At 41.2% G+C, this 26715-nt stretch overlaps 1 protein-coding gene across 3 annotated transcripts in view; it reads left to right on the plus strand.

Moving 5' to 3' along the window:
* Positions 1-26715, plus strand: part of TDP1 (tyrosyl-DNA phosphodiesterase 1) — a 184195-nt gene that overhangs the window by 131241 nt on the left and 26239 nt on the right. For all 3 annotated transcript variants that reach the window (XM_036769574.1, XM_036769575.1, XM_036769576.1), the window contains 2 exons: positions 5130-5232; positions 26586-26694. In XM_036769574.1, the coding sequence (XP_036625469.1) occupies positions 5130-5232; positions 26586-26694 (212 nt within the window). The remainder of the gene's footprint in view (positions 1-5129; positions 5233-26585; positions 26695-26715) is intronic.

The following is a 26715-nucleotide window of genomic DNA, read 5'->3' on the forward strand; positions in this document are numbered from 1 at the left end:
TGATTTTAAAAAAATTCTAGACACTATATTTCAAGAAATCATAATTTAAAACTGCCCACACCTATTAGAATTAAAGGGTAAATAGAACATAGAAACAATCTATGGCCTGAAAGAACTTCTAAAAGGAAAAGGCCCCAATTCCTGAGCTTTCTGTGTCAAAGAAAAAATACTGCAAACATACAGAAAGAAGCAATTCAAGTACCAAACAACTCTAGTCAACAAGCATCACATGAGACCTAACAACTTTTATTAAAAACCAGAGGAGATCTTGAAATACAGCATCCTAAAAGGTAAAAGAAAGGAGCTGACAACCAAGAATAACTGACCCTGCAGAGCTGTTTATGATCCTGTGGGAGGTGGGGGGGGGGGGACAGGGAAATGGACCTTTAATGGAATAGAATATATAGGCCAGCCTTTCTGATGAAAAGACCAGATCTGAGTAGGAAATTTGAAACAGATATCAAAGTCTCAAGAAAGCCTAGAAAGGTTGAATTTATTTGGGCAATTGGAGGAAGGTGTGTAGTGATATAGTGTTAACATTCTAATAAGGGGAGAAGAAATCTGTCTCTTCGGAACTTTAATGTCACCAAAGGTGATTGAGGGAACTGAATTTACACAACAGAGGACCTGAGGGCGCACTGATTCTGTTCTGAGGATTTGAAAAAAGGAGGGGGCAGCTAGGTGGCACAGTGAGTAGAGCACTGGCCCTGGAATCAAGAGGACCTGAGTTCAAATCCGGCCTCAGACACTTGGCATGCTAGCTGTGTGACCTTGGGCAAGTCACTTAACCCCAATTGCACTTCCCTCCATCTGCAAAAACACACACACACACACACACACACACACACACACAGAAAGAGAAAGGAAGGTAAAAGGGATAAAGTAATGTAGAAAGGAGGAAGAAATGGGTAAAATTTGTTGATGCTCATAATTGGGATGCATGAGAAGAGTATAAAACATGGAAGGAATGGTTGGGGGAGTAGACATTAGAGGAATTTCATTCTTTTATATTTTATTATTTAATATTTTAGTTTTCAGCATTGATTTCCACAAGATTTTGAGTTACACATTTTCTCCTCGTTTCTACCCTCCCCCCCACTCCAAGATGGCATATATTCTGATTGCCCCATTCCCCAGTCAGCCCTCCCTTCTGTCACCCCACTCCTCCCCCCATCCCCTTTTCCCCTTTCTTGTAGGGCAGAATAGATTTCTATGCCCCATTCTCTATATATCTTATTTCCCACTTGCATGCAAAAACAGCTTTTTTTTGAGCATCTGCTGTTAAAACTTTGAGTTCCAAATTCTCTCCCCTCTTCCCTTCCTACCCACCCTCCCTAAGAAGGCAAGCAATTCAGCATAGGTCACACGTGTATCATTATGTAAAACACTTCCACAATAATCATGTTGTGAAAGACTAACTATATTCTCCCCATCCTATCATGTCCCACTTTATTGAATTTTCTCCCTTGACCCTGTCCCTTTTCAAAAGTGTTTGCTTTTGATTACCTCCTCCCCCATCTGCCCTCCTTTCTATCATCCCCCCTTTTCCCCTTCCCCCTACTTCCCTGTGGGTAAGATACCCAATTGAGTATGTATGTTATTCCCTCATCAAGTCAAATCTGATGAGAGCAAGATATACTCATTCCCCCTCACCTGCCCCCTCTTCCCTTCCAACAGAACTGCTTTTTCTTGCCACCTTTATGTGAGATAATTTACCCCATTCTATCTCTCCCTTTCTCCCTCTCTCACCCCTTAAATTTATTTCATTTTTTTAGATATCATCGTTCATATTCAACTCATCCTGTGCCCTCTTTCTATATTCCCTTCAACTCCCCTAATACTGAGAAAGGTCTCATGAATTATACACATCATCTTCCCATGTAGGAGTGTAAACAAAACAGTTCAACTTTAGTAAGTCCCTTGTGATTTCTTTTTCTTGTTTACCTTTTCATCCTTCTCTTGATTCTTGTGTTTGAAAGTCAGATTTTCTATTCAGCTCTGGTCTTTTCACTGAGAAAGCTTGAAAGTCCTCTTTTACATTGAAAGTCCATATTTTGCCTTGGAGCATGATACTCAGTTTTGCTGGGTAGGTGATTCTTGGTTTTAATGCTAGATCCTTTGACTTTCTGGAGTATCATTCCAAGCGCTTTGATCCCTTAGTGTAGGAGCTGCTAGATCTTGTGTCATTCTGATTGTGTTTCCACAAAGCTCAAATTGTTTCTTTCTGAATGCTTGCAGTATTTACTCCTTGACCTGGGAACTCCGGAATTTGGCAACAATATTCCTAGGAGTTTTCTTTTTGGGATCTTTTTCAGGAGGCAATAGGTGGTTTCTTTCAATTTCTATTTTACCGTCTAGCTCTAGAATATAAGGGAAATTTTCCTTGACAATTTCTTGAAAGATGATTTCTAGGCTCTTTTATTGATCATGGCTTTCATGTAATCCAGTAATTTTTAAATTCTCTCTCCTGGATCTGTTCTCCAGGTCAGTGGTTTTTCCAGTGATATATTTCACATTGTCTTCCATTTTTTCTTTCCTTTGGTTCTGTTTTATAATATCTCGATATCTCATAAAGTCACTAGCTTCCATTAGCTACAATCTAATTTTTAAGGTGGTATTTTCTTTAGTGGTCTTTTGGACCTCCTTTTCCATTTGGCTAATTCTGCCTTTCAAGGCATTCTTCTCCTCATTGGCTTTTTGGAGCTCTTTTGCCATTTGGGTTAGTCTATTTTTTAAGGTGTTATTTTCTTCAGCATTTTTGGGTCTCCTTTAGCAAGTAGTTGGCTCGTTTTTCATGGTTTTCTCACATCTCTCTCATTTCTCTTCCCAATTTTTCCTCTACTTCTCTTACTTGCTTTTCCAAATCCTTTTTGAGCTCTTCCATGGCCTGAGACCAAGTCATATTTTTCTTGGATGCTTTTGATGTAGGCTCTTTGACTTTGTTGACTTCTTCTGGCTGTATGTTTTGATCTTCTTTGTCACCAAAAAAAAAAAAAAATGATTCTTGAGTCTGAGTCTGTGGCCTTTTTCTTTGCCTGTTCATGTTCCCAGCCTTTGACCTTCTGACTTGACCTTTGAGCTTTTTGTCACGGTATGACTGCTTGTAGAGAGTACTTTGTCCTAAGCTTTAGGGGCTGCACTGGTTTTTTCAAAGCTACTTCTACTCCACCCTCACCACAAGCTCTGCCACAGCAGTGCTCCTCCTCCCCCAAGAACTGCCAACCAGGATTTTGACCCAGATCCAAGCAGGGCAAAGCAAGTCCTGCACTCTTGCTCCTACCATGTGAGCCAGGGACTCTGGAGGCAGCTGACGGTGGAGCTCTGGAAGCAGCCACTGGAGCTTCCTGTTGCTGCCACCACCGCGCCACCTCCGCCAACTCCAGGGTTGGGGCCAGACCATTCTCTAACCTGTTTCAGCAGTTTTCCCCCTAACCTGCTCTGTGGTCTTTGGCATTTGTGGGTTGAGAAGTCTAGTAACTACCATAGCTCAATGATTAATGGTCCTCAGGCCTGCTGACTCCCAGTCTGGTCTGTCCCAGCTCCCGGCACCATGTGATAGACCCTTACCAGCAACCATCCAGGCTCTCCTGGGCTGGAGACCTCCTTCCCTTTGCTGTTTTGTGGGTTCCACAGCTCTAGAATTTGTTCAGAGCCATTTTTACAGGTATTTGGAGGGATTTGGGGAAGAGCTTAAGCAAGTCCCTGTATTCCAGCTGCCATCTTAGCTTCCCCCCCCCACCCCCCTGAAATTTCATTCTTATTTGAAATGGACCAAGGTGGGTTTCTAGTGGACAAATAGGCAGAACCACACACAGTTTGGTGTAGAAATATCAGTCTCAACAAGAAAGCAAGCAGGGATGGTGGATGGGGGTGAGGAAGGAAAAGCAAAGAGTTAGAATTCACGGGGCACCTTGGATCTGTTAGAGAAAACAAGAATGACTAAAATTATGATCTGTGAATATAATAGAATATTATCGCGCATAAGAAATAACAGAAGAGGCAATTTCAGAGAATCCTGCATGATAGATTTAAGTGAACAGAACCGGAAAAACAATTTATACAAGGAAAATAACAAGCTATGAAAGAGTTAAGAACTGTGATCCATGAAATGGCCACCATCTCTGGAGAGCCTGTAGACACAAAGCGCATTTTGGAGACCATTGCTGTATGATTTATGGATCTGTTTCGCTTGACCGTGTTGGTTATAGGAGGTTCTTTTTTTTCTTTTCCTTTCTGCCTCTTGGTTTTTCGTGGGTGAGAGGGTGGATTAGTAATATCAATGCCCTGAAAAAAAAAAAAACCATTGTAACATTTTTTGATGCTCAGAAGAGAATCAGAAGAAAATTCAGAAGGAAACCTAAGCAGGATAGTTTGGAAAACAATGTGTAGATTTTATTGTATACTTTTTAAAAAATGAACAGGTATGAACGTGGGATTCATAGTTTAATGTAGAATCCTTTTTTGTGTGTTTGGCTATATCTGGAAACTTTCTTTTTTGTTTAAGTTCAGAATAAAAAAGTTCTAAACAGTGAAATGACTAGCATTTATCTAACACTTTAGGGTTTACAAAAAGCTTTACATGTTATTTGATCCTCACAACAACCCATTCTATAGGTGAGAAAACTGAGGCAGAGATTGGGTAAAGGACCTGCTTACTATCACGTGGCTAAATGCCCGAGGCAGAATTTGAACTTACATCTTCTTGACTCTTACGTCTAGCGATCTATCCATTGTACCATCTAGCTGTCAAGCCAAAAAATATACGCTACATGGGAAAAGTTTAGACATAAAATAAATTTTCTTTGTCCTTTTTATTACCATTAAGAAGTTTAGCAATTTCTTATTTTAACCTCATGTTCTTCAAAGTTCTTTAAATTTTTAAATTAAAAAGATTTTTTAATGAATAGTTGCCATTCAGAACTGTTCTAAAGAGCTGCAGAATTACTCTAACTAGTGGTTAAATATTTAGTCCTTGGGGATTATATAGTACAATAGGATTTTACTTTCTGCAGGAAAGCTAGTGCATGGTTTTTTGTTTTGAAGTTATTTTCTTTTATCTGTGAGAGTTGAGCAGGCATGAAAAGCTTTGTTGTGCATAACCAGGCCTTTTTTTCTGTTTGTCTTTGCAGTGCAAACTTATCTAAGGCTGCTTGGGGAGCTTTGGAGAAAAATGGTGCCCAGCTGATGATCCGATCTTATGAACTTGGAGTTCTTTTTCTCCCTTCAGCCTTTGTAAGTTCCATAGCAAATGAATCAGAGATTGATTGTTGATCTAGTGGTCAGGGAAGTCAGAATTTTCATATCCTGTTTATTTAGCAGTTACCTTCAGCTTAAAATACGTATGGAAAAATTAATAATTTTAAGTTGGCTTCTTTAAGATGCTTCACCTTGACGCTTTCATCATTTTTCATCCACGTGTTGTCACTTCACTCCTTTAAAAAATTTTTTTTAGTTGATGTCTTTTGTTTTTCTATCACCTACATTTCTCTCTCTGTCCATCCTAATCCTTCTCAGAAATTTCATCAAAACCATCAGAAAAGCCTGATGACGTATGTAGTGTGTCACAGTTGTGGACCCTTACCTCTGCAAAGGATTGGGGAGGGGCTCTCTTCTCATGTCTTCTTGGGGGGACTAAGTTTGGTCATGATGATTTAGCATCTTTCAGTTTTGATGGCTTTGTGGTTGTTCTTCTTTGTCATTGGAATCATTGCATATTTTATTTTGCTGGTTCTCCCCACTTTTTATATACCCATACATATAGGTCTTTGCATGCTTCATGCATTTGTCATGTTCATCATTTCTCTATTAAGCATATTTGAGGCCTCTTGGTTACCCTCAGCCTGGTTTAATCTGTCTGCTGAAATGGTTTACTGGGCTGTGGCCCCTGCATATGCTAGAGCTTCTTGGAGCCACAGGTGGGAGTTGGGTGGCAGGTAGACGCCAAAGGTGGATGAGCAGCAAAAAAGGGCTCAGGAAGGCCTCACGCCAGAGCTGCTAGTCCTCCTAAACACCCATCGAGTTATAGAGATGTCCACCCTAAGCTTAGGAAGACTTCCCCCATCAGAATGGGCCCATGAGAACGGTTTGTTCCAATGGCCATGAAGGCCACTGAAGCAGCTTAGAGCTTAGTCAGACATTGAAGAGGCCTAGTTCATCCACCGCATCCCAAGCCATCTCCAGTTGGCCTCACTTTTGTCTTGCCCCTCGACTTCCGTGACCTCTGCCTCACTTAAATCCAGTTCATGCACAAGTCACGCCCGTGATGTCATCGGTCCTCTTTGAAAACAAAGGGATGAATAACATTAATTAAACATGTTAAGATTCTATTACTTTCATGTACCACATTGTGTGTGGGCATTCTCCAGTCAATAGTTATGTAACTTTGTTTCCAGTTCTTTGCTACCACAAAAGTGATGCTATAAGCGTTTTGTTGTATATAGAACGGAATTGTTGTGAGGAACCTTGGATTGCTGCCTAAAGTGGAAGTAAGTACATTGTAGTCCCTTTCTTTATGTAATTCCAAATTGCTTTCCAGAAATGATACCAATCGACAACTCCACCTGCAGTGCCCTAATTTCTTCTTGGGTTTTTTTCCTTTCTGTTTCTGGCTCGTTAATAGCAAGCCTTCTGCTTTTCCCACAATTGAGTGAGAATAGGCAAAATGCTTTGCACAGAGTGGATGTGGGCTTTGAGTTCCCTTATCTGTGGACCACCCCCCCCATCCCCGCCTCTTTCTCTTCACAGCTGGGCCAAATCATTATCTTGCTTCTTGCGACAGGGTGGTGACAGAATAATGTCTGTGTGGGACCCAGGTACAAGCTGGTTGGTCTGTTTTTGCATCTATGGCTATGTTGTAGAGTTGGAGTAAGGAGTAACCATATAGTGTTCTCTAGTGTTAATGTTTAAGGCACTTAGCATGTGTAGATTCTTGCTTTTTTGGCCTGTGTATTCAGCAATACTCTTTCTGTGCCTAGTATATAAATCTTCTTTGTTGTTTTTTTTAAGGAATTAGTGTATATTGGGAGAAAAATTTAGTCTTCTACCCTGTTGACCACTGGGAGGATAATGGTTTACATAAATGAATAATAGGGGAGCATTGAAAGTACTGAGCAATTTCACGGGTGTAGTCCTGCCCAAGGTACGTACTGATATTGATTAAGCTGGAGACTTCCCTTAATCTGTTAAAGTCAGGAAGCCTCAAAATGGATAGAGTTTGGTGTTGTAGTAATCTGCCTAAATGCATCGTTGGGTCACATCAGCAATTGCTTTTGGGTGGTATAGAGAGGTGTCGTTTTTTAGTTAGGGAGTGTAAACTCATGAGCATTAAATAACGCTGCAAGATTGACATCATAGTTTAGAATGGCAATGGAGCCTTTTGGTGAATCTGTTATTTCATCGAATTTCGCTAGGGAGCTTCCATTGAGGAACTTCTTGTCCAAACAGTTCTTCTTGGGACTCTTGTCTTGTACTAAGGTCTTTCTAGTTCAGGTAGTTCTGCTGTGCTGTAACATATACATTCCCCAGAAGCCCCGCTATGCAAAGTCATTCAATAAAAATAACTGACCTTATGAGGGAAATGGAGTTAGGGGAGCAGCGCTTAAAAACCTCATCAGTGAATTTGAAGTCAGGATTTGGGTTAGCATCCTGCTTCTTTCTTGTATCAGTCCTGTGATCTTGGGTAAGATATTTAATTTCTCTGACTCCCAGTTTTCTGGTGTCTGAAATGGGAATGGTTTTTCTCTTCCTACCTTACAATACAATGTTTCTGTGTTGTGTGTATATCTCTTCTCTCTTAGTCTCTGTAGTCAAGAATTTGCTCCTCTATGGAGAATGGATTATATACAGGATGTTTTGTTATTGCATAGGGCAAACTAAGGGCTATTGGAAAATGTTTATTATTAAATGTTCTCTCCATATACTGAAGAACCAGACTTGTTTTGAAGTGTGAATGGACTTTTGATTTCGTGATCGTTTCTTTTGTGTTAGACTAGATCAGGAATTTTTAACGTGTGGTCTATGAACTTTTTTTTAATTCTGATGACTATATTTCAGTAAAATTGGAATTATAATCCTGTGCATTTTATTTTATGCATTTAAAACTGTTATTCTGAGGTATCTGTGAGGCTTCACCAGACTGCCAAAGAATTTTATAACACAAAAGGTCAAGGACCCTTTAAATTAAATAGTTGAAAGATAGGAATTTTCTTGGGTTTTGATTCTCATTGAGTCTTTGATATGACCAACCTTTCTGCTAATTTTGATTATTAGGGAGAGAGATGGGGCAGCATGCTGGCGCAGTGGATAAAGTGCCAAGCCAGGAATCAAGAAGACCTGAGTTCAAATTCAGACTCAGACATTTACTAGCTGTGTGACCCTGAGCAAGTCATTTAATTCTGTTTACTTCAGTTTCCTCCTGTAAAATGACCTGGAGAAGGAAATAGTAAACCACTCCAGCATCTTTACCAAAGAAAACCCCCAATGGGGTCATGAAGAGTCAAATGCGACTGAAAAGACTGAAGAGCAGTAACAGAGATGAGAAGTAGACCTTTGATTTCACAGTTACAGGAAACTCCTGTTACAAACGCAGGTCAGTAGCTCCTCTGTAAACTTGCAGCCATAAAGAGTTGCCTTGGGCAGTTTGAGGTTAAGTGACTTGCCCAGGGTCACACAATTTATACCTCTCAGAGATAGAACTTGAACCCAGGCCTTCCTGACTCCTTGACCAAGTTTGCATCCACTATGCTCTGCAGCGAATAGTAATTTTGCTAGTATTATGCATTAGTCAACCAACCTTAAACTATTTTTTAATCATAGTATATTTAAAATCACAAAATATTAAAACCAGAAGAGTTTTAGAGATTATTTAGTCCAGCCTCTTCATTTTATTGATAAGATGATTAGCTGGATAGATGAAGTGCCTTGCTTGTTGTTCAGCTAGTTAGCGACAATTCAGTTCAACGAGTAAAGACCAAAAGCTACCAGGCCAGGTTCTGAGCAGCTTTTAGCCATTTAATAACAGCTCGTTGAGTTGAATCGCCTTTAGCTGGCTGAAAGGGGGGCACGGTTCTTTCTCCCTATCAAGGTAATGGCAGTCTGGGGAAGAACCACATTTATTGCCTCTTAATCTGGTCAGTCGTTACAACTGTAATAGAATGTCCAAATTTTACTTAAAGACCTCAAAAGATCTCAACTTCCCATTGCACTTTTGGATAGCTTTCATTGTTAAGAATTTGTTTCTCTTCTTCAAGCCTCAGTTTGTTCCTTTATAACTTCTGCTCATTGCTCCTAGCGCCATCCTCTGATGCCAAACAGAGCCATCTTGTAATAGGAGGAATACCTACCACAGTCCTCTTCCATGCGAGCTGAACTGGTTCTGTTCTTAAAGGTTGAGGCTTCCTTGACTCAAGGGACTAAAGGCTCAGGCTGTCATCCCAGCTTGCTGATCACCAAAGTACAAAAAAATTACAGGATGCTCCATCTCTCCCTGATGCTTGACCAGCAGACAGCAATGGGCAATTTAGGGGCAGGGGAGTAACTCTCACCTGAATCAGTGCAGTGTCCTCACTGAGGATCCTTATTGAATATCCTTTACCTGTTTCAGATAAGTGAATCTTACTTGATTAACTGTCCGGTGTTCAAGTCTTTCACTTCGTCCCGTGTCAAACATAAGTAACTAGGGAAACTCGTCAGGCCTTTTCTATTAACATGCCTGATCTCCTTTGCGTGTGATACTTCTCTTCAGATTCTTGGAGGTGACTATAGTTTCTTCTAAGTCTTCTTTCCATTCTAAACATCCTCATATGGCGTGAACTCAAGGCCTTTCGCCATTTCGATTGCTCTTCTTTTGGCCACTTTCCAGGTTATTTGTTCTTTCTAAAATATCACATTCAGAGCATAGTGTTCCAGATGTGGTCTGATTGGGATACACTGTTTTATTTATAGTGCATTCTTTTTATCCACAGCAGTTGGGAAATCAGGTGTTTGGGTTTATCGAATATTCCCACTTAACTGAGGTTTATCAAATCATTAGTGATTTTCAAATAAAAACAAAGAAGGTCGTAATCAACATCTTTGTTGAAAAAGCATCTGTGGGTGATGTAATGCCTTGCGTTTATCGTCATGATCATTAGTTACTAGGAGCCCTGGATTTGAAGTTGTAGAACTCGAGTTTGAGTGCTGGCTTTGCCACTTAGCACCTGTATAATCATCTATCTGCAGATCCCTTCACTTCTCTGGGACTCAGGGGGTTGTTGAGGTCAAAACTGTTTTCATCATCATGCTAAGTTGTTACTTGCCCTTTACATTCTCGTTCTCTCACAAGTATACAGTGGAGTTTTCCAGAGGCTGCATGAGCTGTAACTTAGAGATTTAGCTGTAGACATGAAGACTGAATGCAGATTAAATCATGTTTTTTTAAGTTTTCTTTTCATTTTTTCTCAACATGACTAATAGGGAAATATATTTTATATGACTTCACATGTATAATGGGTATCATATTGCTTGCCTTCTTAATGGGTAGGTGAGATATGGGAGAGAATTTGGAACTCAGAATTTTAAAAAATGAATATTAAAATATTATTGGGATATGTTTAATAAAATAAATAAAAATATAGTAAAACAGAAGGAGAAAGCACATGAAGACTGAGTTCTCTGCCTTAAATGGATGCCTTAAAATGGATGAATCTGCAGACATGACTGGATTTGCTGTTTTGCTTGTACACATCCAGTATTAACACCAACTGATCATTGAAGATCTTCTTTTATCGGAACGCTTGGCAACAAACACAAGTGGTACATGAATATTCAAAGTGTTGAATAGGTATTTTGAACTTTATGATTTATCCTGGAACCACTGTGCTGACATTTGCACTGATCTTGCAGATGCAATGATGGTTCAAACTTCTGGTATCTTAGCATAAATCATAATAGTGGCAACACGCTGAAGTATTAGCAGTTGAATTCTTTACTGCCAGGCATTCACAGAAGTAAAAAAGAAACCAGTTTCAATTAAGAAATGTCCTCGGTGAAACAATAAATATTATTAATTTAATTAAATCTTGACCTTGAGTACACATAATATTCTGTGACAAAATAGGTCTTCCGGCTACATACCCAAGTACAGTTTTGTGAGTTGTGAGCTGAAGTAGTCACTTTTTTCACGGGACACCATTTTTACTTGAAAGAATGAATGACAGACTATGGCTACTTGTGTAATTGGCAGGTGTTTTCTTGAGAATGAACAAGGTGAGCCTGTCTCACCTCAGGGAAAAGGATTTATTGCCAGTGATAAAATTCAAATTCTCATTTGAAAATTAGAATTTTGGAAACATGTTTCTACCACTTTGAGCTTGACAGTTTCCTGATATTTAAAGACTTTTCTGATGAGATCGGTGGTAATATTAGTGAATGTGATTTTTTGACATTGCAAAGGGAAATGTGTCAACATCTGGATGATCGGCATAAGTCATTGCACTAATATTTTCCAAGGGACCAGTGTATAGTGTTAATAAAGCCATGTATTGGCAAAAGATCCATTCAGAGTGCAAGATAGACCAGTGGATTTTAATCCAGCATGTGACACAATGTGAAAAGTTCACAGACATAGTTTCTAATTCCACATTACAGGTGACCTTTAAGAAGCTACCATTTGTACAGTTTTGGCATGTTATCAAAGAAGAATATCCATACTCACCCAAAAAAGCAACTAAAATTCTCCTCCTCCCTTTTCCAATTTTCTGTGTGAGTCCAGATTTCCTTCATAAATTTCAACCAAAACAACATTAAAACCAATTAAATGCAAAAGCAGATATAAGAACCTCGCTCTTTTATTAATCCAGACATTAAACAGATTTGCAAAAAGTAAAACAGTGCCATTCTCACTAAAGTTTTTGTTTTCCAAAATATAGTTATTTATCATTAAACATCATAAAGCATAAACATTAAAAATGTTATTCATGTTAACATGTAATGGGTTTATTTTTAGATGAATAAAATTTTCTAATATGGGAAATTGGGATCCTCAATAATTTTTGAAAGTGTAAAGGGATCCTAAGGGCAAAAAGTTTGACAAAATCATGGTGGCATTTCTTTATTGCTAGTGGTGCAGTGGATAGAGCTCCAGGGCTAGAGTCAGGAAGACTCATCTTCCTGAGTTCAAATCTAGCTTCAGACACTTCCTAGCTATGTGACCCTGGGCAAGTCACTTAACCCTATCTGCCTTAGTTTCCTAATCTGTGAAATGAGCAGGAGAAGGAAATGGCAAACCCAAATGGGATCACAGAGTCAAACACGACTGAAAAATGACTGACCACCACCACCACCAACAGCTTGGCTTTTCATAAGATCCTTATTTTTGTTATTTTGAGTCTCGATCTCCCAGTCTTGCCAGACCTAGAAGTCCAGTCCCTATTCGAATGCTGAGCATTACTGAAGCATTTTTTCCAGCTTGGGCTGGTTTGTCTCTCCACAGGCAGTCTGGTGACCCAGCGTTCCAGGGAGCTCACCATATTAAAGTTGAATTTAATGCAAACTCTGGATTGACTTTAGCCCCACCGTAGCTCACAACTCTTGAACCCAAGGGACCCACCAATCCCACCCTTTCCAATAGCAGGAATTAAAGGTGTGCGCTTCCATGCCCAGCCATGAATAGATTTCAGTCAATTAATATCTTCAGCCTGAATTCCAAATCAGCCACATAATCTCTGCTAGTACTACTTTAGTGATGTAATAAAGAGAAAGAGAGAAAAATTTAAAAAAAGAAAAGAAAATCTGTCTTTTTGGATTTTGTACCTTAAATGTAGCACATCTTTGAGCACTGCATGTCCATAACGCCCACATTTCTGAGTTATCAGCAACCAGTGTTACAACTTTTGTTCTTCACACTAGTAAGTGCCCTCATCACAAGGCGTTCCAGAACACATACTTTTGCTGTAAATTTTGCTTTCAGTGACCTTTTGCATCTAAAATATTTCCAACCTCTAATGTTGCTGAGTCTTTCACCTCAAAGGAAACTCAGAAATCTTTTAAAATTCTCCTTAGTCAGGAGAATAAGGATCTGTAGTCAGAGAGCTATGGGCCAGTGATACGTGACGTTCGTTAGGGTTCTGAGGCACTTCTCAGTTCGGGCCAGGAGATAGGAATGACACCCGCTTTAGATGGGGAGGAGACCCCAAAAACATGTAGGACCTCTGCTAGTTGATTGGGAAGGCTAGACGTTCCAAGGGAGCCATATACTGAATTGCTCCTGTCTTACTGCACCTTTTTGTGTAAATAATTGAGCCTTAAGCTAATAATAATCCACACTTATATTTTGTATAACATTGAAATTATTGCATTTAATCTTCATAACAGCCTTATAAAATAGAGATGATAAACATGTATAATATTATGTGTGTGTATATATACGTATGTGTATACATACATACGTATATATTTTGTTCCAAAAGCCTTAGTTCAGGGACAGGGAGGAGGGTGTGGTAGGGGAGAAGGAGAAGGAGAGGAGGAGAAGAGAATAAGGGAGAGAGAGAATGAAAGAATATGGGGGAGGGTAAAGAGAATAAGAGGATATGAAACAGACAGAATATGAGAAGGAAATATGAGAGGAGAGTGAGAGAGAAAAAAACAAGCATATAAGCATCTTAAGGCTTAGGGAATGGCTTTACATACCTCCCTTAGTTGATTGCCACAGCAATTCCCTGCTTTTCAAAATGGGAAACTGAGATTTTAATGATTTTTCCACAACCGCATGGCTGCTAAGCGGCATATCAGGGCCTTGAATCCAGGCTTTTTTTTTACTCTCAGACTCATTGTTCTTTACTTTAGACCACATTTTCTGGAAGAAATAAGCCCAACTTTGCAGTGAACCTGACCAGGGAGACACCCTAGTGGGGATCCTGTGACCTCAAGGCCACATGTAGCCCTCTAGGTCCTCAAGTATGGCTTTTTGACTGAGTCCAAGTTGTAGGAAACAAATCCTTTTATTAAGGGGATTTGTTCTGTGAAGTTTGGATGCAGTCAGAAGGCCACACCCAAGGACTTAGAGGGCCATATGTGACCTTGAGGCTTCAGGTACCTGAGAAATCATCTAATCCAGCTACTCCATTTTACAAGTTAAAAAAGCGAGACTCAGAGGTTAAAGTGGCTCGCTGTTTCGTTGTCTTTTGTTAAACAGCCTTCTGATTGCAGCCATAGGTAATGGCATAATCTCTTTTGCCTTTTTTATTAATAGTTGATATTAGCAATATTAGCATTTAGTGCTATTAGTAATAATGATTATTAGTAACAGTTGGAGATTTTGGTGTTCAGAGAGTGCTTTAAATTTGCTATTTCACTTGACTTTCACAACAGTGCTGTGAGGTAGGTAATAGAAGTATTACCAGCCCTCTTTTACAGCTCAGAAAAATGAAGCAATAGTGTACACATTTTGCGATGAGAGCATACACCAAGATGACTGCAGGGTCAGAGGACAGAAGGGGCAAAATAAAAGAGACATTATGTAGGTAGAATCAGCAGGATCTGGTAACAGATTGCTATATAAGGTGAGTGCAAATAAGTTTCTGCCCCCAGTTGTTACTTTAAAGGTTTGAGTCATCCATCAGCAACATGGTGGGGGCTTAGAACCAGCAGGTCTCTGCACTCACTCCCACTGCTCCAGTAAATTTACAGTCACTGACTTCCAGACTCAACATGTCCAAAAGATATGTCATCATATTTACCCCCAAATCCTCCTCCTGACATACCTATTTTTGTCAAGGACTCCATCATTCTAATAGCCAAGTTTGCAACCTCTTTGTCATCAACCCATCTTTACTCTCATTCATCCTCCATCTCTAATCAAGTTGCCCAATCTTATCAATTTTGCTTCCCCCAGCATTTCTCCCATTCTCACACCACAACTCTCCTAATTCAGAGTTGAGTGTTCTCACCTGGACTGTTGCCTTCTAATCTAATCCTTTCAAGTCATTCCCCGTTCCTGTCTGTCCTCCACAGCTGCCAGAGTGATTTTCCTAAATCACAGGTCTGACCTACTCCCCTGTTCAGTAGACCCTTTTCATTAAGCCTCTTTTCTCTAGGATCAAATTATAAAATCTTCAGTTTGGCATTTGAAGCCCCTCCTGGACAACCTTTCCAGCTCAGTTGTACTTCGCTCCCCTTCACACACACATGCATGCACACGTGTGCACACACACACACACACACACACACACATGACTGCCTAGCCATACTAGACTGCTGAACCATTCCTAAAGATCCTCCTTCTCCCTGCTCTCTGTCATTGCATAGGGCCATAGGCTGCCCCCTGTTCCTGGAATGCCTTCTCTGCTCACCTCCAGCTCTCAGAATCCCTTTGTTTCCTTCAAGGCTAAACTCAGTCTCCCGCTTCTATATCATTGCTTTCCTCCTCTCCCTGGCTACCAGCATCCTTCCCTCCAAATCACTGTGTGTCTGTGTTTTTGTAGGTCTTTTCCTTGGGTGATTGTAAATTCCCTGAGTTTCAGGGACAGTCACTTTTGTCATTGCATCCCCACCTCTTCTCTGCGGGCTATAGGAGCTTAATAGATGCTGGTTGACTCATTGATTGGCAAGAACAGCTGTAGGTAATTCTATTCTTGTTCTTAGTTAATAGATATAGAGTTGGAAGAGAGCCTAGAGATCATCAACCCAAATCCTTAATTTTATAGATCAGGAAATCAAGTCCCAGAGAAGTTAACTTATCCAAAGTCATCTAGGTGAGTCATCTAGCTCATTCACTGAGCTGTAACCCAAATCCAGCTCTCTGATTCAAAATCCAGCATTCTTTTCCCTGTATTATACTTTTTGTTAAGTAGTGATTAACTTGGAGGTTTTAGGGAACGTAAGATAGCTAGTGATTTAAAACTGCCCCTGTCGATGCGGTGGATGGAGCACTGGATTTAGAATCAGGAAGACTCATCTTCCTTCCTGAGTTCAAATCCAGCCTCCGACACTTACTAGCTGTGTGATCCTAGGCGAGTCACTTAGCACCATTACCTCAGTGCCTCATCTGTAAAATGAGCTGGAGGAGGAAATGGCAAACTACTTTAGGATCTTTCCCCAGAAAAACCCAAATAGGCTTACAAAGAGTCGAACACAACTGAATGATAACAAAAAAACCTGTTAAGACAAAAGACAGAAAAGTAAGTTAGGTATTGTCAGTCATTCAGTACACTTATTAATCACCTGCTACGTGCCAAACACTGTGCTGAGGGCTAGGGATTCAGAAAAAGGTAAAAGATGTTCCGTGCTTTCGAGGGGCTCACAGTCTAATGGAGGAGACAATAGGGAAACAACTTTACAAATACTGTATCAGAATAAATTATAAATAATCAACTGAGAGAAAGTATGAGAATTAAAAGGTTTGGGGGGGAAGTTTCCTGTAGAACGTAAGATTCTAGCTGAGACCTGAAGGAAGCTACCTCATCAGGAGGCAGAGAAGGAGAGAATTCCATGCATGATACCTAAGTGGAGGATAGACTGGTGTGAGAGAGTGAGAGAGTGAGTCAATATTCAGCTCTATATCCAGATACGGCCACTGTGGTATCACCCACCCTCGGGTGAGTGTTTCTGGCTTTCAGGGTTTTGCTGAACTTCCTTAGGTGCCTGTGCGTGGTGTCTGATTTCTTTATTCCCTTGGGAGAGTGGGCTTTAGAAAATCCCCTAGTTGCATCTGCCCAGGCCACCAGAGCAGTCAGGGTGTTTCAGTCACTAGGAGAAAGACCAGGGATAAAAAGGCATGGTCCCCAGGTTCAGCCACATGCTCCATGCCTGCTGTAGTCTAAGCAAGCTTCCCCTCTTCCCTAAGATGTCTCCAGCACCTGCTTAACATTGCCTTTGGTTAACTTCACCATAGAGCAGCTGCTTGGGTATCCTGTTCTTTGTACTGTGGTAGACCTACACAACTTTCCTGTAAGAAATGGTCCTTCTTTGTGAATGGGCAAACATTCCAGGAATTTTGGAGTTAGTCCTCTTAAATGTGAAGAAGCAACTCCAAAAAACAGTCTGTGACTATCAGATTATGTCTGAGTCAACTACATAGAAGGTAGGTCATCTGTTGCTGTTCTTTATAGTGTCAGAAGATGGTGGGGAATGGTGAAAAGGATCCTGGACTTGGAGTGAAGTGACCTGATAGCAAACACTGCCTGTGTCCCTTACTCACCAGTAAGAGGCAGCGAGGCAGTGGAGAGAGCACTAGACCTGCAATTAGAAGGACCTGAATTCAAATCTGGCTTCAGACTCTTACTGGCTGTGTGAACTTAAGTCTCTTAACCTATTTGCCTCAGTTTCCTCTTCTGTAAACTAGAGATATCTCCCAGGTTTGTTTTGAGGATAAAATGAGATAGTGTCTGTAAAGCGCTTTACAAATAAAACACTAGACTTCTGGGTCACACGAGCAGTGAGTTGATGGACTATTCTCCCATAACTTTGACTTCTCAGAATTCTCCAAAACAGAAATTATGTGCCAAATGTAAAGTAGTTTGAGCTGTTTCCATGGCCCAGGACACCCAGAATTCAAAAGGTTAAAAAAAGAGAATCCCCTCAAACCCAGGAGCTGATACTCACTGACCCTAAGCTCACTCAGCACCGCTCCTCCATTTCCCCCGTTACCTGTCTCAGGGCTGCACCAGCAGGCCCAAGGACACAACATAGGCTTGCATCAAATTCCGTCGCTTCACCTTGGTCTCCATCCCACTTTCCAGGGCCATGGAGACCCCAGCTCTAGGCTGCTGAACTTTGCTCGTGCCTTGACAGCCAGTATGGCCACAGCCCTTCAGAAGTGAAAGCCTGCTGGGAGCTACAACCCAAAAGCACCAGTGCTGCAAAAGCGCTGAACTGCCAATGCCAGACCTGAGAACTGAGGAACAGAGGCAGTGGGGCAGATCACCGGGACAGGACCCTGTGTATATGAAGAGCTGTGCATCGCTCCACCAAGCCTAAGGGAAAGAGCACAGCACTCAGATGGGGCCAATTCTGACCTAGGCTGAGATGATTTAAGACCTAGCTCCCAAGGAAAACCACTATCAGAAGGGAAGTAGTCAGAACGTGAGTGATAAGGAAAATAAGTGGGAGAGAGAAAGGGATGGGCTGACATTGTGAAAAATTTGAGGAAGAAGAAAACTCTAACACCTCAAACATAAATAAACAAACATAAATAAAACAAACATAAATAAAAACAGGAAGAACTGTAACAGTAGAAGGAAATACGGCTTCCATATCTAATAAATGAGTCCAAGAATCTATGAATAAATACTGTGAAATGAAGGAAGATGATCTGACACTTGTTGAAGTAGGACCTGCAGAGTTTGAGGAGAGCTTGGGGTCACACTGTGCTAAGCCTGAGTAGTTTAAAGGAGAAATGACATTTATGAGGGCCGAATTTATGGCCTGCGCAACAAAAATGATGAACAGAAGAACTTAGATCCTAAGTGGCTAACCTCACCAAAGAAGCAGAAGAGAAAACAATAGATTGAGAATGCAGATACACAGAAGTGAAAGAAAGAGAAGGCTCTAGAAGAAGAGAAAAATAATAACGTTAAAAATATGCTCACAATGCAAGCAAAACATGGATTTTGAAGACAGGATGCACAGAGACAACCTTAGGATCATGGGTCTCCCTGAAGAACACAATAGAACCAAAAAAAAAAAATCCTAACAGCTTGATGAAGAAAATAATAGAAGAGTATGGTCCTGAACTTCTGAACATAAAAAAATGAAGTTCCAATGGAAAGAATTCACAGATCACCTGAAACAAAGCCAGCTCTGCAAACTCCAAGACACATAGGAGTTAAATTTGACAATTCATTTCAGAAACAAGTACTGCAAGCAATCAAGAGATAGACTTTCAAATACAAAGGAAAAGACAAACAATACAAGCTTGTTCTGCACTGACTAGAAAACATAGGAGGGAAGAGAATTATGTGTTTGGGAGTACAAGAGAGCTCAGGATGCAACCCAGGGTGACCTACCCTGCATATCTGAGCTTAACCATACAGAAAAAAGGAAGGACATTCAAAAATATAAACAAGAGTTTAAAACATTTATAGAAAAAAAACCAGAACTGAAGAGTTGGTGTGCTTTTCAGACACATCAAACAACAGAAATGCAGGAGGAGTAAAGGCCGAAGGCAAGGATAGCAAGAGCAACAAAGTAACAGTAGAGAGACCAGTAAGAGACTCCTTTTTAAGAGTACACAAAGAGACAGGGTTGAAGGCAGAGATCTGGTAGAGGTAACAGTAAAGAGGCAGACGATGGGGCATTATGGACAGAACCTGGCTACACCCTGCCTACGAGTGAATGCTTTTGTGGGACCACACCATGGCATAGAAGAGTACATAAAAGGGGGATGGAGGAGAGCAGGGGGATAGAGAGGAATGAGGAGTGTGCCTGGGGTTAAGTCAAGGCTAGCAGTTCAGGGAAGGTAATCTCTGTGGTCTTAGAGAAGAGTCCACAGGGAAGTAGTTGAGGAGGATGAAGGAAAGATTGAAAAGGGGGCAGGTGTGAGGAAGGAGGCCTTACTTTGAAGTTGAGAGAGGGCTTCACTGAGGAATACTCCTGTGAGTAAAGCGAGATCTTTGGTGTAGATGAGCACCTTCCACTGGATGTGGCATGGGGCCTTTGGTGTTTGAAAAGTCTGCTTGTCCTTGGGGATAGAGGGGAGGGGTTGGGACCTCAGGGAAGCAAGTGGCACCTGGGGAGTGGGAGAGCATGGACCCAGGGAAGAGATTTCCAGGCAAGTACAGAAAAAAAGGTCAACAAGAGAGGATATAGAGCAGTAGTGGACTGCGCTGTCATGGACATGGTGGGAACAATGTCTTCTCTGACACCTATGATAATTGGCATTGTTCTGGAAATGAGGCACAATGGAAAAGGGGAGTCTGTGAGGCAGGCCCTAGATGGCAGTGGCAGACAGCGCCTAGAGGGCAGAGTCTAGAGTAGATGCCTTTGAAGCTTTGGTAGCATTAAGAATACAGAGAAAAGACAGAGACCACATAATTATAGGTTCCATGAATTAGAGCGTAAAAGTCTAGAGTAAACAGAAAGAGGATGGCTGGATAATGAAGAGGGTATTTCTCTTTGTTTGAAAGGGGCACAAAAACAATATTTAAAAACTAAGAAACAAGACAAGCTGAGGGGGAGGAGAGAGAAGGGGAATATCAAATGGGAAGAGGGGATGAGTGGGGAAGGGAAGAGAGCTAGTGAGAACAGGGCCACCTAAAAAATTATTAAAGTCCTTAAAAATACTACATTATTAAAAGTATTTAAAATATTAAAGTAAATGAAGGATAAGACTATGTTTAAAGCAAGAGGGAAATTGAAACAAAATCTAATGCATTGACAACATTAATGCATCTAGAATAAGAAGGGAAGTGGTCAAATGGGGGGAAAAGTTCTTTGTATCAGATTTCTCTGATAAGGATTTGATATCCAAGATATATGAGCAGTTAAGTGGCATGGTAGATAGAGTACCAGGCCTGGAGATGGGAATACTCATCTCCCTGAATTCAAATCCAGCCTCAGACACTTCTTAGCTGTGTGACCCAGAGCAAGTCACTTAACCCTGTTTGCCTCAGTTTCCCAAACTGTAAAATGAGCTGGAGAAGGAAATGGCAAACCACCCCAGTGTGTCTACCAAGAAAACCCCAAATGGGCTCAGGAAGAATTGGATACGACTAAACAACTGAGCCGGACATTGAAGATTTATATCTATCTATCCATCCATCCATGTGTTCATGTATGTATGCGACTAGTAGTCATCCCTCAATAGATAAATGGTCAAAGGATATGAACAAACACTTCCCCAAAGAAGAACGGCAAAGTATTCAAAACTACGTGGAAAAAATGCTCCAAATAACTAATAATGCGAGAAATGGAAATCAGAACAACCAGAGGTTTCCTCTCATGCAACCTGCAAATTGGCAAAGATGGCAAAAAAGAGCAAAAGTCAATATTGGAGGGATTGTGGAAAGATAGGCACACTAATACATTGTTGGTGGAGCTTTCAAATTGTTCAACCATTTTGACAAACAATTTGAAATTATATAAATAGTGTAACGTGGGAGTTAGGAGGTGCAGTAGATAGAGCACCAAGCCCGGAGTCAGGAAGGCCTGAGTTCAAATCCGGCCTCAAGACACTTATTAACTGGGCAGGTCACTTAACCCTGTTTGCTTCAGTTTCCTTATCCGTAAAATGAGCTGCATAAGGAAATGGCAAACCACTTGAGTATTTTTTCCAAGAAAACCCCAAATGGGTCACAAAGAGTCGGACACAACTGAACCGAGAATGTAGCTAGACCTGCCATTCCTAGGAAGGTCACGTTGGCAGATGAGTGGAGGACGGACCGGAATGGGGGGTCTAAAGGTAGAAAACAACCAGAAAGCTGCTGCGGTAGCAGTCCGCAAGTGCAGGGATGGAGGCCTTACCTGGGCACTGGTTGTGGCTGTAGAGAGAAGGGGCTATACAGGAAATGTAGGGAAGGTAGAAATGGTAAGACTTGGTAACAGTGTGGACACGTGGGGCAGAGGATGATGCCTAGGTTTTTAAAAGTGACTAGGGTTGGTGTGAGGGGATAAATGGATGTGTAAATGTGTTTTAGGAACCATAATGCGCCCAAGAGTTCCCAACTGGGAACTGTTATTAGGGTTGTTGTTATGCAAGCTGATGACTACCATTGTCTTAATTCCTTGTCAGCTGCTGCATCTTTGAACAGTGTGTTCCTGGAAGAATCGGTGATGTTCTTTGAGAATTGTTTCAGGGAGGAAAACCTTAACCTGTATATAGGTTTCTATGTAGAGCATATTGCTTTAGTTTGCTTCTAATAGAAACACCTTCTTCTTCCCCCCATTCCCCTACCCAGTGGCCACAAAAAGTGGAAAGAAGTTTGAGATTCATGCTGTTTGCTCCGTGTGATAGGACTTTGCTATGAAGCTCAAATGGGTGCAGAGCTGATGAGCTCTTTCACTCTCAAAGCAATTAGAGGAAAAAGCTGGCAATTTCTGAGCTATGAGATGTATCATCCCTCTCACCTGATATTTTATGCGCACTGCATTGTGTTTTCTGTCATAGAAGCATATGTGGCATAGAAGCATCTCCTTTGGTTTCAGAAATGCCCAGTAATACCACAGATGATAAATAAATAAGAATAATTAGCTGAAGGACTGAAATTATTTTACAAACAGATTGAAGGACAAAGAAACCCCTTTAAAGAAACCCTAGAATTTGGAACAAAAATGGTACTCCAAGGACCAAAGTGCTCCCTAGTCCTTGTCAGAATTGGATGAAACCAACCATTTGTTAAATAGAAAGCCAGATAGATACAACAAAGCAAAAACACATGGTGAGATGTGTAGGAAAGCAGATCTGGGTGTCAAGTGAATCATAGTGAGCTTAGGAAGCTACGAGAATCTCTCCATGGTGACTAAAGAAAGGGAAGAAGAAAATGGCTTCTATCTGAATTCCCAGAGAATATTGAACAGTGACTGTGTCGGCCTGTTTCAACAATCCAGCTAGCAGCTTCTGTGGGGATGTAAGATCCACCCACAACCAGCACCCAGAAAGCTGCCAACAGCACAGGTTCTTCTGATCTGCTTTAATAAGGAAAGCTACATGAAGGGGTTGACAAGCTTGCTTTAATTCAGCATACAAATATCATTCACTTAGTTCAGGGGAGAAGGCCAGCACCCTGAACTTCAGAACAACATACAAACAAATTACAAACATCAACAGACAGACCCAATACAATTCATAGTTACCAACATCTAGGTTCAGCCCGGGAGCTCAGAACAAAGGCTGGCCCAGAGTCACGTGAGCCACCACTGCTGTAGGTAGGAGCTCCAAGGAAGAGGAGGCCAACCCCTGGTTTTATCTTTCTCAGCGTCAGGGGCGAGTCACACATGTGACTCACCCACGTGACCTAGAATCGTCACAAAGAGGTGACTTAAACCCACGTGGTCTAAGAGCCTCTGCTGTCCCAGACATGTAAACTAGGTCCTCCCTGGAGTTAGCCCCACCTTGGGCCCCACCTTAGTTGCCAATCCACACCCACATAGGTTTTACACCTAATAGGGGTTTGGGCCTGGGGCTTAGCACTTAGTAAGACTCAATGAAATATACTGAGTTACTCAAAGCAAACAAAAGCCAAACTCTTCAAGGGCACTTGTTGAACTAAGTGCTAAGGAGCCCATTTTGCTTACCAACACATGGCCAATAGTCTGCAATCTGTTTTTCTTCTCAAATGTTTCATTTTAACGCATTGCACGTTCTTTCTCACGTTGATCTGATTTTCCCATAACATATTTCAGATCCTTTGATGGGTCCTACCTCCCGCATGACTCACAAGGCATAGAATATCAGGGTTTTTCTCAGCCCTGTTAATAGGATGAGCACCAAATCAGGACAGCTGAATTTGAATCTTAGCTCTGTTAACTTAACCAACCAGTTCAAGTTGCTTAAGCTCTCCAGGGCCGCTAGGTGGTACGGTAGATAGAGCGCCAGGCCTGGAGTAAGGAGGCCCCGAGTTCAAATACAACCACAGACGCTTTCTAGCCGTGTGATCCTGGGCAAGTCCCTTAACCTGTAGCCTGCCTTAGTGTCTTCAGCTGTGAAGTGGCCTTAATGATAGCAGCTACCTCCTAGGGTTGTTTTAAGGGTCAAATGAGAGAATATTTGACAAGCACTTCGCACGGTGCCTGGCACACAGTAGGTGATGAAGGTGACGATGATGATGATTGCTGGCATTTATGTAGTGCTATGTGCCGGGCACTGTGCTAAATGCTTCACAGTTATTACCTCATTTGGCCCTCAGAACAGCCCTGGTAGGTAGGTGCTATTATCATCCCCATTTTACAGATAAGGAAACTGAGGCAGAGGGGCTGGGGGTTGTCTTTTTTAAACATTTATTTAGTGCTTACTGTGTGCCAGGCACTGCGCTAAGTAGTGTACAATTATCATCTCATTTGATCCTTACAACAACCCTGCGAAGCAGGTGCTTTTATCATCCTCATTTTGTGCACGAGGAGGCACAGCAAAGGGCAAATGACTTGCCCAGGGTAACACAGCCCTTAAAGCAACTGAGGTCAGATTTGAACTCAGGGCTTGCCTTCAGGCCTGGGGCTCCATGCCCTTCACCACCTAGCTGTCCTTAGTAGATGCATAATAGCAACTATTTAAGGGCCTGCCTTGTGCCAGTCACTGTGCTGGGTATTTGGTATAGAAATGGTTTTACTGATTGTCATCGTCCCCCTTGTTCTGTGAAGTGAGAATTAGCCCCAAATGTGGGCTCTGCTTCCCTCCTAAACTCTCAAACCAAGAAATCCCCAGTGTCATTGCCCTTTAGAAATTTTTATGGTACTTTCAGCAGGATTATCAACTTCATTTCAAAAAAGTCATAATATCCAGTATACCTTTGGAACCAGTGCTATTACTGCTAGGCCTGTACCCCAAAGAGGATCCAAGAAAAAGAAAGGAAAAAAGACCCATATGTACAAAAATATTTATAGCAGTTGTTTTTTGTGGCAGCGGCGAAGAATTGGAAACCCCATCCATTGGGGAATGGCTGAACAAATTGTGGTATCCGATTGTGATGGAATACTAGTGTGATGAAGGTGATAGCTTCAGAAAAACCTGGGAAGATTTCTGTGAACTGGTATAAAGTGAAGTGAACAGACCCAGAAGAACGTTACACACAATAACAAATTGTAATGATAATCAACTATACTCTGATCAATACAGTGATCTAAGTCACTTCCAAAGAACTCGTAATGAAAAATGCTGTCCACCTCCAGAGAGAGAACTGATTAATTCAATGTAGATTGAATTTTTTTTTACTTTTTTTTCCAACATGGCTAATATGGAAATATATTTTGCATGATTTCATATGTATAATGAGTATAATGTATCACTTGCCTTCCCAATGAGTGGAGGATGTACCGCTTGCCTTCTCGATGAGTGGAGGACAGACTGGAGAGGAAGGGAGAAAATTTGGAACTGAAAATTTTAAAAAGAGAATGTTAAAGAGTATTTTAAAAAAAAAGTCATAATGGCCACAAGAACTCAAAGAAACTTTTAAGTAGCTCTGGCCACACTAAGAGTTAAAAAATATTCCTACCAAGAGGAATACTTTCAGGATGATCTCGTCCCTCATTGTGGACCTCCGCATGGGTAAAAATCCATGGCAGCAACATCAGATCATAAAGTTAGAGCAAGAAGCTATCTTTGAGGCCCTCGATTAATATTTATGGCTAACATGCGCTAAGCATTTTGCAAATTGTTATCTCATTCAATCCTGCCAACAGCCCTGGGAGGTTGGTGCTTCTTTATCCCTCTTTTACAGTTGAGGAAACTGAGGCAAACAGATGTTAAGTGGCTTACCCAGGGTCACACAGCTAGTAAGTGTCAGAGGTGGGATTTGAATTCAGGTCTTCTTCCTGCACTCAGTATACTGTGCCACCTAGCTTTTCAGTTTCTAATTTGATGCTACACAATGACTCTGCTTTATCATCAAAGATAATTTCTCTTGAACAATAAATGAGTGCCATAGCAAATTTAATTAGTATTCTTTTGGCCACCTGTTTTCCAGCTTCATGTCTAAACTTCCCCTTTCCCGAAAGAGTAAAACATGACTTCAAGGCCTGGTCTAGTTTTGACCCCATTCTGTGTGCTTCTCTTTGTATGATTCTAGGATACTATCAGTCTTCCTCTTCAGAGACTGCCCTCTAAAGTAACAAAGTCAAGTGAGTTGTACAAAACCTGGCGTCAGCTCTCTTGCTTTACTCCTCCTAATCGTCCTGTCTCAAAACCCTGGTCAGCATCATCTTTAACCTTACCCTCATCCTCAACGCCCCGCTGAATTCAGTCACAACACCTGGACGGCCTTTTTACCTGTCTGACCCTATGCAGTTTCCATCCCTCTTTCAACTTCTGTTTCCTCAACCACAGAATGAGGATGTTCAACTAGATAATTTGTAGTCTCTTCAAACTCAAAATCTCAGTGTCTATCCCAGAGGTCATCTCTGGTGAATGCAGGAAGTGGGATGCTCTCTGGCCCCTTTCTTCATGATACCTTGCTTCTCTTCTCTCCTCGCTGTTCCCTACTGCCATCCCCCAAATCCCAGGCTCAGACTCTTGCCATCTCTGCTGGGACTTTCACAGTCACATCCTCCGCCGTATTCTACCACAAGTAGCCGATTAGTGTGACAGCTCCTGTCTGGAAAATTGGTAATCATGTACTTAGAGGTGTTTTTGCACAGTGAGTTACATCAGCTCCATACAAAATTTATGTGGGATTATGGTGAAAATGGGTTGTGATGCCTAAAATTGGTTCCATTTTCTCTCTATGAAATTTGTACAGGCATCATCTGCTTTTAGACTTCTCTTCCTTTTAGGTAATGTTTTAGATGAAAGAATAGAAAAGATGATTTGGGTGCAAATGGAGGGGAAAATATTTGGCATTTTAACTTCCCTGAACCCACTTGGATTGGCTTGTAAATTTCATAAAAGATAGCATTTGTTCCATAAAGCATTTCTTTTCCTGGAATTTTGGGTGCCGTAGTAATATCACCCTGTGTTTCTTCAGGGAGTGGATACCTTCAAAGTCAAGAGGAAAGTCTTTTCAGAAAACCGGGAGCCAGCAACTTCATTTCCTGTGCCTTATGATTTGCCTCCAGAAATTTACGACCAGAAAGGTGAGACTTGGATTAATAAAA

Source organism: Trichosurus vulpecula, chromosome 8 (assembly GCF_011100635.1).
Source record: "Trichosurus vulpecula isolate mTriVul1 chromosome 8, mTriVul1.pri, whole genome shotgun sequence".
NCBI lineage: Eukaryota > Metazoa > Chordata > Mammalia > Diprotodontia > Phalangeridae > Trichosurus > Trichosurus vulpecula.